Source organism: Papio anubis, chromosome 6, assembly GCF_008728515.1.
Source record: "Papio anubis isolate 15944 chromosome 6, Panubis1.0, whole genome shotgun sequence".
NCBI lineage: Eukaryota > Metazoa > Chordata > Mammalia > Primates > Cercopithecidae > Papio > Papio anubis.
Window position 1 is genome coordinate 133,043,525 of NC_044981.1, and position 16,492 is coordinate 133,060,016.

The 16,492-nt window shown below is 38.7% G+C and overlaps 1 protein-coding gene across 1 annotated transcript in view; it reads left to right on the forward strand.

Annotated features, from left to right (window-relative positions):
• The first annotated feature begins 205 nt into the window (after positions 1-205).
• ARHGAP18 (Rho GTPase activating protein 18) overlaps positions 206-16,492 on the forward strand; it is a 193,918-nt gene continuing 177,631 nt past the window's right edge. Inside the window, exon 1 of the mRNA XM_017957432.3 lies at positions 206-700. Coding sequence (XP_017812921.2) covers positions 657-700 — 44 coding nt within the window. The 5' untranslated portion in view covers positions 206-656. The remainder of the gene's footprint in view (positions 701-16,492) is intronic.

Sequence of the window (16,492 nt, forward strand, 5' to 3'; positions counted from 1 at the left end):
TCCTTACTCTGTTTTTTAAATTTTATTTTTGCGATGGGGAAGGGGCACGGGGATACGGAAGAGATCATTTCCAGATTTAAGGTATTACCTTCACCGAATCGCACCCTCGTGCCCACTCCTTCATGCTCCCTTTCTTAAATCAGCAGAAGTCAACAGTTGAGGGGCTCTGATAACAGCAGCTGGGTAGAAGCCGAGCATGCTCAGTAGCTGGGGCCGCTTTCTGAGCACATAGCAAGCTTTGGTTTGCACCAACACCGGCTAGCACTTGTCTGGAGATGCTGCCGGGCTCGTGCACAGCTGATGCCTGTTCCTGGAAAGCTGATTTCTACCCAATAACATGCGGCTTTCGCACGGTCAGCTGCAGCGGCGCAGCAGCGGGGGCCCGGGGAGTCCGCGGGCTGCAGCCGCTCTGCCGGCTCAGCGCTCGCACTGGTGTCCCCCTCCTTGCGCCCACGCTTCAGCGCGGTCCTTCCAGCAGCTGCTGGATGAATGAGCCGCAATGACAGGATTGTGGTTAGCCGTGAAGAGCGCGTAGATGCCACAAAGTAGGTGTGTCACGGAAGAAAGTGCTTAGGGAAGATTCTTGCAGGAGCTCTAATTATCGCTTTTCATCACTTGTTGGGACCCTGGCGTTCCCTGCTCTCCACCTGCGGAAGATGGTTACAGTAGTGACAGAGCTGGCACAATGCTTTCACCTCCGGTAAGGAGAGCATCTGCATGCTTTTCTCTTTGCAATGCATATCAGCTTTGAAATATACAGCTGAGAAAGGTCTTTCAACTAGCCTTGCTCTCACTCTATTAGTTTGTTCTTAAGGAAGACTGGGGAAGAGGACTTTTTGTGTAATTTAAAAAAAAAAAAATCTTTTCAGGTTGGGGTTAAAGACAAGCATTAGTGTTCTTACTAACCCGTCTTGACTCTAAAATTTACTTGGTAGAATTTTGCCTTGAGCCTAACATTTAAGTCTCCATTTGCAAGATGAGGTTAAGGGTACTTTCTTTTCTCCTTTTAAAAATAATTCCTGGGATATTCTTGGAAAAGGTACTTTATGCTTGTAGGTAAACTGATATAATTAATAGCCTTTTCGAGATGATTATGACTTCGGTAACAGCCAAGAGAGAAAAATTAATCTTGACATTCACATCAACCTTGGTCAGCATTGAACTTAGACTGACTAGAGAAAATAGTCACACTATGATTATCTGGTTATTTGTTAAGAAAAATCAACACAACCTCAAACGTGTTCAGGGTTTACTCTTGAAATAAATAGGAGACACAAATTTAAACAAAAATTTAAAATTAACACTCGTCATCTTTGGGTGCTGAGAAGGATGGCTTCTCCAATCGGGCATTGGTTTAAAAGTAAAGAAACATTTTCAAAACGCAGTTTTGTGTTTGCAAAATAACATTTTTGATGGAAATTGTGGAAAGTCAACATCTTCATATGACTCCTCACATAAAAGAAAAAAGTGAAAGAGAGGAGTCTGTAGGAACTGAAACCAACAGCAGCTGCATAAATATATCTAACTCTGCCACCAAAGAAAACCTGTCCAAAATGTCATGTAATCACAGCTACAATTTCCACTGCCATTAATTTGGCTAGCAGTTTTAAGAGACAGCACTTTTCCAAGTAAATCCCAAGTTAAAAAGATAATAGTAGGTCTACAAGTATTGTCTACCATTTAGCAATTGTAATCAAATAGGGCAGAAAAATGTCGTCTTCCTAGTTTGGTATTAGACTTGTTTCATGCTTAAATATACACTTATTAAAAACAACTCATTTAGAATAATAACTGTATTCTTTCTCTGAGGCATCAAAGGATCTTTCTTTCCTTATCAAAACCAAAAAAAAAAAAAAAAAAATCTTGCAGTGATGCAGAGGAAGAAAAAAGACAAGGAAATACTTGTTGAGTGGTGACTACTTCACTGGAAAAAAAAGTTGGAATTTCTGGATAGATGATTGCTTTTAAAGCCTTCTTTTAAACATAATTTAGTATTTGTGACGCATACCCTGGCAGGCCCATTTAACCATGAATGAGTGACATTATCTTTATAGACAAACTGTAAAATAGGTTCAAAATTTGCCTTATCACTGGTAATCCAAGCCTTCACTGATGTACTTGCTGTTTTCCATAGCTTGCCATGGCAGATCTGCACAGGTCTATGAAGGCGTGCCTGGTACATGAAATTCAGGCAGGCACATAAGGCAAGGGAGGTGTGTCTCAGCTCTGAAAACAGTTAAAGATGATTGGAACCAGTCACGAAATTCTAACAAAGCAAGAAGAAGGCGACAAACCTGAGGAACATCAGCTAGTAAGAAAGGGTGAGGGGTCAAGCTTGTATAGCGCTAGAAATTCCTATTTCTAGTTTGTTCTGTAGGGACTAGAACCCACATACATTCAGTCAACAAACTTTGTTCTACAAAAGGGATGAGGTTCTTTGAAGTCTGATTACTTATCTAGAAGCTTGGCGAAACCGATTTCTTCCTTTCTTGGGTGTCAACACCCCAGCATGATTAGTAGCACTCCATTTCCTGAGCCCTCATTGGACTCATGGGAAGACACAAGCTGAGCCCTCTGATGTTAATAGTGTGACCTCTGACCTTTGCTTGTTCGTGCTGCTAGCCGCTCAGGTCCCACCCAGGTGTCCCTTAGTGAAATTAACGTAAGAAGCGCCCTTCTCAGAAGCTCTCAAAGACCCAGGATTTTACTGAGGAAAACCTGTCTTCCATTCCCTTGTCTGTGTTGGTCTCATTGTCTGGGATGGATGGTAAGTCTGTAACCAGCAATGATCATTCCTACTCTAGTTAGACACAAAACGTGTTCTAATGCTGAGTACCACACTCAGCAGTGACCCAGAGTACTGCCTTGATGATCAGTCATAAAAGGAAAACAGGAAACAGTGATTTCCGCATTTGAATATGAGAGAGAGACTGTTCTGTTCCTTTCTCTCCCTCTTTCCTGTCACCCAACTATGACACAATGAGGAGTAAAACTATTCCAGGGCAAGTTATTATGTTTCCCATTTTAAAGGGTGAGAATTGTGGTGGAGGCATCCTATCCTCTGTCCCTAATCTGTCCCAGACCCCACTCTCCATCCTCCATGTCTCTTCCATATCAGATAGAAAATAACTGAGATTTCATAAGCTCCCGTAGAGGGAGTTAGTCTGTGAAGCACATGGTTGATATATAATGAATTCCCTTTTGACAATCAAATAGTCCTAGAACTTCTGTTCTAATGTGTTTTCCCTGCCTTTTGCTTCATTAAGAACTTTTATGTGCCTCTTTATTTCCCTACTACTATTTTAGAAATGGACTCAACTAGTGCTTAGAAGCTGAACATAGTTCAGCTATATAACTTGTTTATTCTCAAAACCAGGACCGGAATACACCCCAAGAACATTCAGTAGAGGGCTACATGATCAGAAATGTTTTATCTTAATATAAATGTTCGGTTTTTTTCCTATAAATTATACTTACTATAACAAAATAACATAAATATAGATTGTAAGCATATTAATGAACTATAGGGCAGGGTGTGACGGCTCATGCCTGTAGCCTCAGCTACTTGGGAGACTAAGCTGGGAGGCTGGCTTGAGGCTAGGAGTTTGAGACTATCTTGAGCAAGATAGTAAGATCCTGTCTACAAAAAAATCTAAAAATTATCCCAGTGTGGTGGCACTTGCCTGTAGTCCTAGCTACTTAGGAGGCTGAGGTGAGAGGATCCCTTGAGCTCGGGAGTTCCAAGCTGCAGTGAGCTATGATCTTGCCACTGCACTCCAGCCTGGATGACAGAGCAAGACTCTGTCTCTAAATAAGCATCATTATCATCATCATCACCATCAAATAGAGAACTTTCTCAGTTATTCCCTCCATCAAATTTTTAACAGTCTAAAAATAGCTATTCAGCTATATTTGTATAGCATGATAGGTTTCAGTCCTAGTGCTAATCACTGATTGGTTTTGATGTAATAAAGAAATTTTCCATTACTTAAATGATTCCTAGCTTTGGTTTTAGCAATTTAATGAAAGGATAATTGTACCTACAGAGAACTGGAAATACTCAAACATTAACTATGTGTAGTCTAGGCAAGATGCCAGAAAAATGAAATTAGTTCTAGGATTGATATATTCATGCCCCAAATTCCAGGGATTCTGTGTCATCTTCAAGGGTATAGTTAGCTTTTAGTGCAGCCAGTGACTTTGATTGTCACTGCTAGGAATACAACTTGAGAACACAGACACACTGAGGTTTGAGGCAAAGCCTGATATTGTTTCTCTGTGATATTGTTTCTGCCAAGCAGCTCAGCAATGGAGGTTAAGTGAGGGCCATGGCAGACATCTTATCAAATGTGAAAGTCCAGTTGGAATCTGAATATTGGCATTTCTTGGTGCTATGAAGAGCAGACAAAGAGTTTAGAGTGTGACTTCTGGTAGGGCACTGAGGGAAGAAGCCCTCTCTGAGGAAATGACATATGATTTGAACCTGGAATGGAGCTGAAGTCTGGCGACATGTTTCTGGTTGCTTGGTTTGCTCTAGCAATGGATATATAGTAGTGTAGTCAGACTGGAGGGTATGTGTGTGGTGGGGTAATGGCAGGAATGGAGTATGGGGGTGGGAATGAGGTGGGGACTAGGGTGTGGGGGAGCTGGGGAGGAAGAAGATAAGTTTAAAAAGATAGGCAATGGCTATAGAGACTGCATTTTTTTAAAGTGCGGTGGAACCCACTGGAGAATGCATTTTAAAGGAGCACTGTGGCTGCTATGTGGAGAATGTCAAGAGGGAAAGCTGGGAGATCAGGAAAGATGTCATTGCGGTAGACAGGAGACCTTGGTAACTTGCACTACGGAGGTAGTAGTGGAGGTGGAAACCAGTACATAGACCTCCTTCTGTAAATTGTGTTTTATTTTTAATTACGAACATAATATACTTTCATTGTAGAAAACCTAGAAAACACACAGACTTGTCCCCAAAGAAATTAAATCATAATCCCTCTACCCAAACGTAATTGCTATAATATTTTTGGTATCCTATAGAAAACCTAGAAAATACAGGGATCTGTCTTCAAAAGGAATGAAGTATTCTGTAGTCTTAGCACCCAAACTTACAGGTAATATTTTTGGTATCTGTCCTGTGAACACTTTTTGACACCAGTGTTGTTATTTTCAGAGAAACTGGTTTATTCTGATAAAATATCTATTTGGCTTAAATAAACTGGAAAATGTCTGCTCTATGACTGGATGAGAAAGTGAGTTTATGTGCCACAGAGTCACTTCTTTTATTTATTAAATATTTTACTGCACACCAGATGCTGGAGGTCTTTGATATGTGGTGTCTGTTTTTCTCAATTAACCAACCCCTTTCACAACCTAAATTGTTAGCACTACACTCCTTGCAGTTAGGAAGGCTGAATTTTCCCCTTTGACCTTCTATATAAGTTGTAATTGTTCACTACCCTGCTTTAGCAGAGACGTGGATATTAGTACTCTCTTTACATTGGAGTCTTTTCACTAGAGGTAGACTAGGAAGAGGCTGAACTTGGGAGGACCACTCTGACTTGGAGTAGACCAGAAGAGGTTCAAAGACTGAGAGGACCAAACTTTTTTGTTGTTTTGCTCATAAGTCTTCATCTTTCCAGAAGTACTTATCAGTAAAGGAGGAAGTGGGCTTCCTCCAGACCCCCAGACAGGGGCTACTTAAAATATAGAAGGGAGAAATCTTGCAGTAGTCTCCTTACAACTCTCCAAGAATGTATTCATTTCACCTCTTATTCTGCTTTCGAATACGTTCCATTTAATAGCTGTGTAATGACTTGATTATTAAAAATACTAGTACTGTTTGCATTCTATTTCCAAGCTTTTAGAGTGATTTCATATAAGTCACTTTATGAAATAAACATTTAAGACCACTTCTTTATCTGTCCCCAGACGTCTGAAATTCAGCATACCGATAAAAGAATAGGGTTTATATTTGTAATCCAAGCTTGCTCCTCCTGCTGTATTTCCTGTCTCAGTTAAGTCTGACCTTTTCTAAAGTCTCCCAAATGATCGAGGAGGATCTTTTTTAGCTCTTTCTCCTCCATTCAGTAGGAAAGTATGTCTATGCAAGTTCAGAAAAGCCTCATAAAACTTTTCCTCTCATCCAGTCTACCAGTCACTACTTTGGTTCAATAAACTTCTGTTTTTCACTGGGTCTGTTAAGCATTGCAGAAGGCTATGAAGGGAAGATTCTCATGCTTGTATGCCTGATTTTTAAAAAATGTTACAAAAGACCAAAGAAGTCACAAGCTTGCACAAAAGCCATTAAAACCTTCTACAAAAACTACTTCTGCAAGGACATCTGCACAGCAAGTGCCGGTTCAATCTTAGACTGGCATCATCCTTGTGATTGATCTTTGTAGCCAAGGATAATTATGTCAAAGCAATTATGTAATCCTCCTCATTTTTTCTTTTTAAAACTTTGTCTTCCTTTACTTCCCTGAATATAAACATGGCTTACTATGGCAGTGTATTCCTGTTGCAATACTCTATTCTCAAATATCTTTCTTTTTTTTAAGAGAGCTTCTCTCCATTTTTTGTTTAGTTAGTATTTTATATATATAAAATATTAGTTAATATTATATTAATATTATAATATATTAATATTATAACATATATAACTGACAGTCAGTTAATATTATAGGAAGTTGCAACACTCTCCTAATTGGTCATTTATGCTACAGGCAGGATGATCTATTGAGTTTCTTTTTTTCCCTAAAGGTTCTGATTATGAGAGTTTCCAACTTTTACAATACTGCATATCCACATAAACTTCAAACTTCTCAGACAAGGTACATCCCAATTTGCCCATGTTCCAAGTCTGTCTCCCGTTTCTTACCATTGTCCCTGTGGTCCAGTTACGTTGATCTCTTTGTTTCTTGAATGTTTTACTCCTGAGCTTTGTGCCTCTGTACCTGCTGTCTCCCTATGGAATGTTTGTTTTCTCCCTTTTTCCCAAGAGACATCATCTTCTTCAATCCTGAAGATCCAGGCCTAATGTGACCTATTTCAGGGCTGCTTCAGACCTTGTCAATCAACCCTACACTCTCAGAACAATTTGGTCAATATTAAAGCCTTGTTTCTTTTTATTCATGTCTAATCTAGTTTTTTCTTCTATTAAACTTGGGTCTGTGAGGATAGGGCTTTGGTGTTTGGTTCCATACATTAGTGTACACTTAGTTAATGTTTACTATGTGGATGAGTGAATAAATGAACCACTTTTCCTTCTCTCCTTTTCCTTGTAGTCTGTCCTTCATCTGGAAGGAAGTCTGTCCTTCCAGATCGGATCAGTTTTGTGCTCACGGGAGAGTGTGCCTTCATGGGTGAGGAGTGGTGTGTTGTGTTTTGTTTTGCTTTCCCAACTAGTCTATAGTCATTTTCTTAAACTCAGGAGTTTCCAAGAACTACAGCCCTTGGGCCAAATGTGGCCTGACCCCTGCTTTTGTAAATAAAGTTTCATTGGAACATAGCCACATCCATTCACATATGTATTGTGTATGACAGTTGTGTGTGGCAGAGACCATGTGGCCTGCAAAGCTGAAGACATTTCCTATCTAACCCTAACAGAAAAAGTTTGCTGACCTCTGCTCTAACCCAGAGAAAGAGCTGGAGGCTAAGATCCTACAAGTGATTGCCTGTAGAAACATTCCCAAAGTAGCAGCTATTAGGTCCTTATATGGAGTAGTATATGTCTAAGATGGATGTTGATTTGTATGATGAGCATAGAAATTGTCAAAGAAAATCTGGTGAAAGGCCTGATAGCTTTGTTTTAGTAATTACAAGACAGACGATTTTGACTTAACTCATCTCTAAACAGCGATTCTCAAAGTTGAATCAGAATCCCACAGAGGGCTTGTTAAACTCCTCCTTCCCCACAGTGAGTTTCTAATTTAGTATGTGTGGGTGGAGCTGCAAAAGTTGCATTTGGAACATGTTCCCAGATGTGTCTGGTCTAGGGACCACACTTTGAGAACCATTTGTCTAGAACAGTGGTTCTGAGCCTTAGCTGTATTTCAGAATCACCCAGAGAGTTTTAAAATTATTTTAAGACCATGCTTGACCCTTACCCCAGGCTCACCACCTTGGAAGTCCCAGGGCTTGAATGTATTTTTAAAAGAATGGTTCTGAAGAATACTTACCTGTCATGGTGTATAGAACTATCATATAGGCTTTGCTGGTTGAGGTATATATGAGATGTTTTGATAAGTTCAAAACAACAACTTGACATAGATTTTGTTATATTATCAGTATTCAGAAAATCTATAAACTGGAATTTTGTTATCGAATGGATATTACATTTGTCAGTGGACTGCAATAAAACTATAGTCCAAAAAGTATAGTGTTCAATTCAGCAAAATTATTTTTCTTTTGTAAATTTGTTTTCAGTGTGTAAAATTATGATTCTATACCTGATACTTCCCTTTTCTACTTTTCCTTGAAAGTGAGTGAGATTTTATTTTGACCGTGTGTGAAGGGCTCACATTTTGCTACTCTTACATGGTGTCAGAGAAAGACACTTAAATGTACAAGTGCCGTGTAGAAATGGCTGCGGCGCTAGGGAGGTCATCTTTCCTGGCTCTTCCTATTCTGTGTGCAAGGAGAAAATATCCCTTAACATCTGGGCAAGGTACCTTTTAAACAATATAAAGCCCTTATTACTCTGTGTGCGCTTTTGTTTAGAGAACTTGTTTCCTCTCTACCACAGTTTTTTTTTTTTTTAATTGTACTTTAAGTTCTATGGTACATGTGCACAACCTGCAGGTTTGTCACATATGTATACATGTGCCATGTTGGTGTGCTGCACCCGTTAACTCGTACCACAGTTTCAATATACTGTATGTTGGCTGTGCTCATTTTAATTCTGTTGATTGCTATTTATAATGTTCTGAAGCCAAGTATTATGTCTGAATACAAATAAGGCAAAACAACAATGAAACAGTAAATGTAGAAGAACCAAGCCTTTGGCACTTTGGCAGCTAATATAGTAACCTCGACAATCATGATCCATACAAAAAACTGTTAAGCACTGTGTTTATGAAGAGCAAGCATTTCTGTCATGCTTTTGGCCTGCATCCTTTCTTTTTAAAATTCTTTAATCTTAAAAGGATAGGAATAAATACCAAGACTTGGGTTTATAGATTCCCAAATCCATACAACAAAATAGCCATCAACTTCTTAAACTACATAATTCTGTATTATAGAATCATGATGATTACTAATGTGAAATGTTGGCATATGAATTTGACAAATGGCTTAACAAGAATAATGTTCTGTAGTATGAAAGAGCTCATTTATTAAGTGCCTTTGGATTAATTCAAGTTTGAACCTGGCTGTCTTCAGTGAAATTTTTCATACTTTTTTTGCATATGATTAAGATTAGAAAGGATATTAAAAGCTATTGTGAGTTAAGTAGAAATGAAGACCTGTTGTTCTTTCCTTTTCATGGATATCACCTGCATATCCCCTGGTCAGCTCAACAAAGAGAATTTTATTTCTAAGGATTTATTTTCATAGATTCTAGAAAGCTATAGTACCTGGGAAAACCACGAAGTAATGGAGAATGCTAATTTATTATTACGTTGCTGTTATTTTAAGCATACTCATTAGAAGTACAAACTCTAGTTCAACTAGAAAAATTGATTGAAATGGAGACTGTTTCTTCATGATCATTAATATTTTTTTTTGATCGGCTCATCACTGTTTTGCCTGTTAGTGGAACTTCATTTCTCAGGTGGGAATGTTCTAGATTCCTTCTTCATACACAGGCTGGGCCAGGATTATGGACATAGTTCTAAGAGATCTTGTTCTGAGAGCAAAATGAAATACTTCTTGTCTTTTCTATCGCTCCTAGGAGTGTAGTTTAGATAAGTGGATTCCGAAAATGAATATGCTTTGCCCAAGGTCAGATGGGCCCCATGCTTGGTTTAATGCTCTGCTGTTGCTGTCCTGAGATTCTTAATATTTCTTGAGCCCTATTTTACGAGGGAAATGGCATCTTAATTTCGCTGGGCATGGTTGCTCATATCTGCAATCCCAGCACTTTGGGAGGCCGAAGTGTGAGGATCACCTGAGCTCAGGAGTTCGAGACCAGCCTGGCCAACATGGTGGAACCTCATCTCTACTAAAAATACAAAAATTAGCTGGATGTGGTGGCACACGTGTGTAATCCCAGCTACTTGGGAGGTTGAGGCGGGAGAATCACTTGAACCCAGGAGGCGGAGGTTGCGGTGAACTGAGATCATGCCATAGCACTCCAGCCTGGGCAACAGAGTAAGACCCTGTCTCTTTGAAAAAAAAAAAAAAAAAAAAGTTATTGAACAAGAGCCTTCACATTTTTATTTTTCACTGCACCCCATAAATTATGTAGTCAGTCCTGCCCAAGGAACTGTATTTTATTATTTATTTTCCTATAGATTTTTAGCATGATGTCTGATGCACAAATGAATGAATGGGTCCTTCCTTATTCTGAGAGCAAGATGAAGCTTTTTGCATTGCTCATAGATGTGCAGTTTAGGTTAATGAGCTCCTAACATGAATATACTTCAGACACAATGAGGTGGAGAGTTGAGTGATGGTTGGGAGGAAGTGCCAGTAGTAAATGAACTTTTGAAGAATACAGATTCTCAGGCCCCATCTGAATCTTCCTGAGTCAAAATTTCTTGAGACTGGAGCTCAGGAATCTGTATTTTAAAGGCACCTTAGGTACTACTGAGCCTGTGCCTGATTGACAGTCTTTTCCCATAGAGTTCTACAAGGCCCGCAGGTCTGTGCCTAGATACAGATTTCTTTGGGGATTTGTCGAAGTTGTCAAGAAAAAGGCCTATTTCAAATGATCTCAAGTGAAATTTAGAATATGGTGGGGGGATAACCAGCCTAAGAAGTATATAATCCAAGTCTAGGGTGATCCAGTGTAATAGCAACAGGGCTACCATTTGTCTAATTGCTCATGCCCCATCAAAGGGATATGATACTTCGTGTACCTTGTGCTCACAAACTCCCAAAGTATGAGGTTAAGGTTGGTCTTAGAAACTATGCTACAGCATAAAGTGTCAGCCTGTTGCCATCTGGTGCCCTCCTCAAAGATCTAGCAAACTGAGATCTACCTCCAAATGGAGGGAATCAGAGGCGTTGTAGTGTGGAAAAGCCTGATGGTAAGCCTGGTACCTTCACGTGCAGTTTAGATGTGGGCCTTGTCAGAGCTACTATAGGTTTTTGCAGGGGCTGGAGGGGTGTGGTGAGGGTGGTGTCTGAAGCAAGTTGTGGATGTGGGCTTGTCCATCTCACAGGACCGAATGACATCCAAGTTTTCATTCAGAAAGCAAAGATTCAGGGTAGGAGGACATCTGACGCCTGTCATGGTGTACATTATATGTATCTACTAATGAAAGGTGAAGATGCTTATGAGACACCAGTCTCTCAATCCATAAGGAAACTTGTAACTCTAAGCATGATGAAGATGTGCACAGTTCATGTTGCCAGATGAGAGCACCTAGTCTGAGAAGACAGGAAATTTCAGAAGGAGAGGTAGAACCACCCTGAAATGCCTCTTGCCCAGAAGGAAGGTTGTGTGCATGAGGGCGAACATCCGCCAGGCTCAGGAGCAGGTTAGGTTGCTGGATACCAAACAATTGTTGTCTGTCATTGTCTAGAAGAGTTTTCAGATTAAGATACACTTGTAAATGGAGGTAGGAGGAGATTCATCTTAGTGGTGGAGCGGTAGAAAGGACAATAACTATCAACAAAGTATTAGCAATAAAATTTATCCGGACAGAGAAAGTAATTTATTTTTAACCACTTGCATGATCTCATTCATTACTCAGTAAATACATTCTGCACAACTAGACTGTGTTAGGTACTACTATTCTAGGTACGAGGTATAAGGTTATTTACTAGGTCACATACTAGCTATACAGATTATATACTAGGCATACAGGTTATTAAGACAGGTTAATTCCTCATGTCATGGAACCTGAATTTTGATAGATGATTGATAAACACATCATGGTTGGAGGGTAAATTAGTACAGTCATTATGAAAAACAGTTTGGAGTTCCCTCAAAAAATTAAAAATGGAGCTATGTTATCCAGCAGTCCCACCACCAGGGACATATTCAAAGGAAATGAAATCAGTATGTCAAAAAGATATTTCTACTCCCATGTTTATTGCAGCATTATTCACGATAGCCAACAAATAGAATAAACCTTAGTGTCTGCCAATAAATAAATGGATAAAGAAAATATGGTGTGTACATACCCAGTGGAATACCATTCAGTCTTAAAGCAGAAGAAATCCTGTCATTTGGGACAACATGGATGAACCTAGGTGATATTATGTTATGTGAAATAACCCAGGCACAGAAAGACAAATACTACATGATGTTACTTCTATGAAGAATCTAACAAGCTCGGATTCATAAGTAAAGGGTAGAATGGTAGTTACCAGGGGCCTAGGAGTTGGTGGGCTGGATTGGGGAGATAGATATTGGTCAAAGGACACAACATTTCAGTTAGGTAGGAGGAATAAGTTGAAGAGATCTATTGTACAACTTGGTGACTATAGTTAATAACAATGTATTGAGTTATTGAAAATTGCTAGGAGTAGATTTTAAGTTTTCTCACCACAAAAATATGTGAGGTAATGTACATATTCAATTTAGCTATTCCACATGTATTTCGAAACAAGTCCACAATAGATATACACAATTATTATTTATAAACTAAAAATTAGGGAATAAATAAATCAGAGTTATGAGTCGTATGAAGAGAATGAAAATAGTGTGTGTGAAAGATTATGAACCTTACAATGAATGGTCAGAGATGTGGGAATATCTTCTTCCTTCTACATTAAGTATCACTACTACCCTAATGTGCTCATTTGTTAAGAACTAAGTTTCCTTATCTTGGTGACCACTACCGAATTCACATTCTTGGCCAGACCATTGCAGCATTGGCTGTATAGGATGATTTATGGGGACTGAGACTGAATTCAGTACTGTCTATTATATCAGTACCATAATAGCAAGTAATCCCTTTCAACTGTTGCATGTGTATTAATTGAATGTTAAAGAATGTAAGATTGTACCAATATTATTATCTTCCTATTTCTTATACATGTTTGGCTGACTTGAGGAAAATAAAAACAAAATACCAATGATGTTTAGTGTTGCTAATACCTAGGTTGACTTGTGGCACATTTCTCCTTTTTTTACATTTACTCAAATTGGGACTGGCTAATAAGTAAAGTGATAGTATTTTTAATATAAAATGTCTAAATGTCACAGAATAAGAAAATATTAAGTTGTCTGATTTTGTGTTTTCATATAAATTTAATGAATTGCATATTGTGATACCGTGATGTTATTTATATAAGGATAAATATCCTTATACTTTTCAAATTTTGAATTAGATAATATCAAATCTAACAATTTCTTGTACTGATATAGATGATTTATAATTGTTAGACTATGAATTAGAGAATCCAGTAGAACAATTCTGTTATAGTCTGAATGTTTGCATCCCCCCAAAAATTCCTATATTGAAATCCTAACCCCCAAGGAAATGGTATTAGGAGGTGATACCTTTGGGAAGTGATTAGGTCACAAGGGCAGAGACCTCATTATTGGGATTCATGCCCCTATAAAAGAGACCCCAGGGAGCTAGCTAGTCCTTCTATCATGTGAATATAAAGCACGAGGGCACCATCTCTGATCCAGAAAGTGGGCCCTCACCAGACACTGAATCTGCCTTGATGATGGACTTTCCAGTCTCCAGAACTGTGAGAAATTACTTTTTATAAGCCATTTAATTCATGACATATTTTTATGGCAGCCCAAATGAAGGAAGCCAAATTAAGACAATAGATTTATTTTTCAATTTCAAATAAATTCCTAGATTTACCAATAAGACTTACGAAGTAAAAATATTTGCTTTAAATTCTAGAGTTTTCAGCATCTTGAACCATCTGATCCACTGAATCTCATTTTACATCTAAGGAAAATGGAGACTTGGAGAAGTTAAGCTATTTGCTGTAGGAGCTAGGGATTATTTTATGTTTAAGCATTTACAGGACACCACGTCAACCATTTATAAGTGGAGAGGGCATTTAACGTAGCGGTTATAAACATTCCTGGATTTGGAGCCTGTTTGTGTTTTTCACCTATACGTGCCAGCTCTGAACTTCAAGTTCCTTAATTTCTCTAAGGCTTCAGTTCCTCATCTGTACGGTCTGGAAAATGGTCACGCTCTCCTCCCTCAGAGTGTGGTCCTAGGAATTAAGTTACATAATAACCACAAGCATGTAGCACAGTAGGGGGGCATAGAAGAAAAAATAAGAGAAAATTAGTATTGTTTAAAATAAAAATACTTCTATTTAAAAGATCTTTCAAGGTGACATTTTTAACAATGTATATTAGAAACACCAACCTATGTAGTGTAGTAGCCTTTTTCTCGAAAATTTAACTTTTGTTAAATATCACTTACCTCTACAACAGTGTTATTAGTACTTGTACCAAATAAATAATTTTTTCTTTTTTTTCCAGAGAGGGTCTCGCTCTGGTGCCTAGGCTGGAATGCAATGGCATGATCATAGCTGACTGTAAACTCAAACTCCTGGGCTCACTCAGGCAATCCTCCTGCCTCAGCCTCCTCAGCCCCTCGGGTAGCTGGTGCTACAGGCACGCAATACCATGCCTGGCTACATGTTGCATTTTTTTTGTAAAGACGAAGTCTCACTATGTTGCCCAGGCTGGTCTTGAACTCCTGACCTCAAGTGATCCTCCTGCCTCTGGCTCCCAAAGTGCTGGGACTGTAGAGATAAGCTACCACAGCCAGTCTGTAAACAACTTTTGTTGTGCTTTAAATTTCAGCTAATACTTAAAAAACAACTTAATCATATAGCACTTGCTAGGTGCCAGGTACACATGTCAGCACATTAATCCTCACAAAAATCAGTGACATAGATATTATCATTATCCCTATTTGACAGATATTGAAACTGCACTGAAGAGAAGTCAAGTGGGAAGTGTGAGGTCACTTGGCTGGTAAGTGAAGGAGCTGTGAGCTCTACCTGTGAGCACTAGAGCCACTGCGGTCACCCATTCCACTGAACCGCATACATCATGGGGGAAGAACTGTTGAAAGACAGAATACTCTAGTAATTGCACAAGACCATATCTGATTTGTCTTGGTGGGTGCTGATCCAATGGAGTGTTGGCTCCTGAGAACTCCATTTTATAGGAATACTTGTTCCGTATTAAAAATGGCTGTCACTAATTGCTGCCGTGGATCATAAACTCTATTAGGGACTTTGAAAATTCTTCCCCCCACCCTCAAAATAAGCCTCGAAGATAATGTTGGTGGTAATATATATAATGATGCCCATTTTATAAGTGATTATCGTAGGTGTTATTGAGTCTGAACAAACTCATTCTGAGTCTGAATAAAGTATATACCTTGCACCAAAACAGTTATTTGTCTAATTTTGAAGTCACTGTAATATTTAATTTTCTTTAATGAGCACTGTGTGTATCTCAATTCCGTGCTGCTGAAACTCTCGGTAAATGATGATTATGAGCAATAAAGTGAGTCAGCAGGGTATAACGGAGACTGTTCCCAGTATCCCAGAATAAAATCTAATTTCAAAATGATCAGTAATTATCTGTTTCACCTCCGGAAAGCAGTGACTCGGCTTTCAATGAAAAATGAAGGCAGGGTATTGAACTATTTGATCGCTCTCCAGACTAAGGCCGGATTGGGCGTGAGAATTGTAGGTAAATATTCCCCTTTATAACACTAGATGGCGCGCAAGAACAAAAGAGACAGGGGACATTTGTAGGATACATGCAACCCTCGTTTCAATTTGTGATAGAATGTATTTTCTGAAGTGAATAATTGATTTTAGGCTACTGATACCTAACGTAAGGAATACCTGACCTTACGTTTTGCCAATGTAAAATTCTGCCTCATCTCCCGTGTGGAGTCGTCCTTTGAAAAGTCTGAGCAGAATGCCAACACTTTATGTTTGGCAGAACAGTCACCACACAGACTTCCTGGCATCATTTCTACTAAATAATTCTGGCCCTAATCATAGCAAAAATAAAGTAAATTGAGTATTTAAAAAAGATGATAGAGTCAAGGGATAGTTTTATGAGCTCTATAAAATTAATTTCTGTGCTTTTTTTGGATTAAAATTTGTTTTCAGAAATGCAGGCTTGTGACATTATACAAAGCAAAAAAAAAAAAAAAATCAAAAAGCATACGATGTATTCTCTAGAGATCTTTGTTTTTTAGGTCATGAAGCTCCCAGACTTTGGGCTCTAATGTAATTTATTTGTATTTTCAACTATTATTCATAACTTTTTTTCACTTTTTATCACCTGTGCCTCCTTTGAGGAGGAGAGCCTACTGAGGCAGAGTGAGAGGCAACAAACAAAAGGTAGAAAACAAAAGGATATTACAAA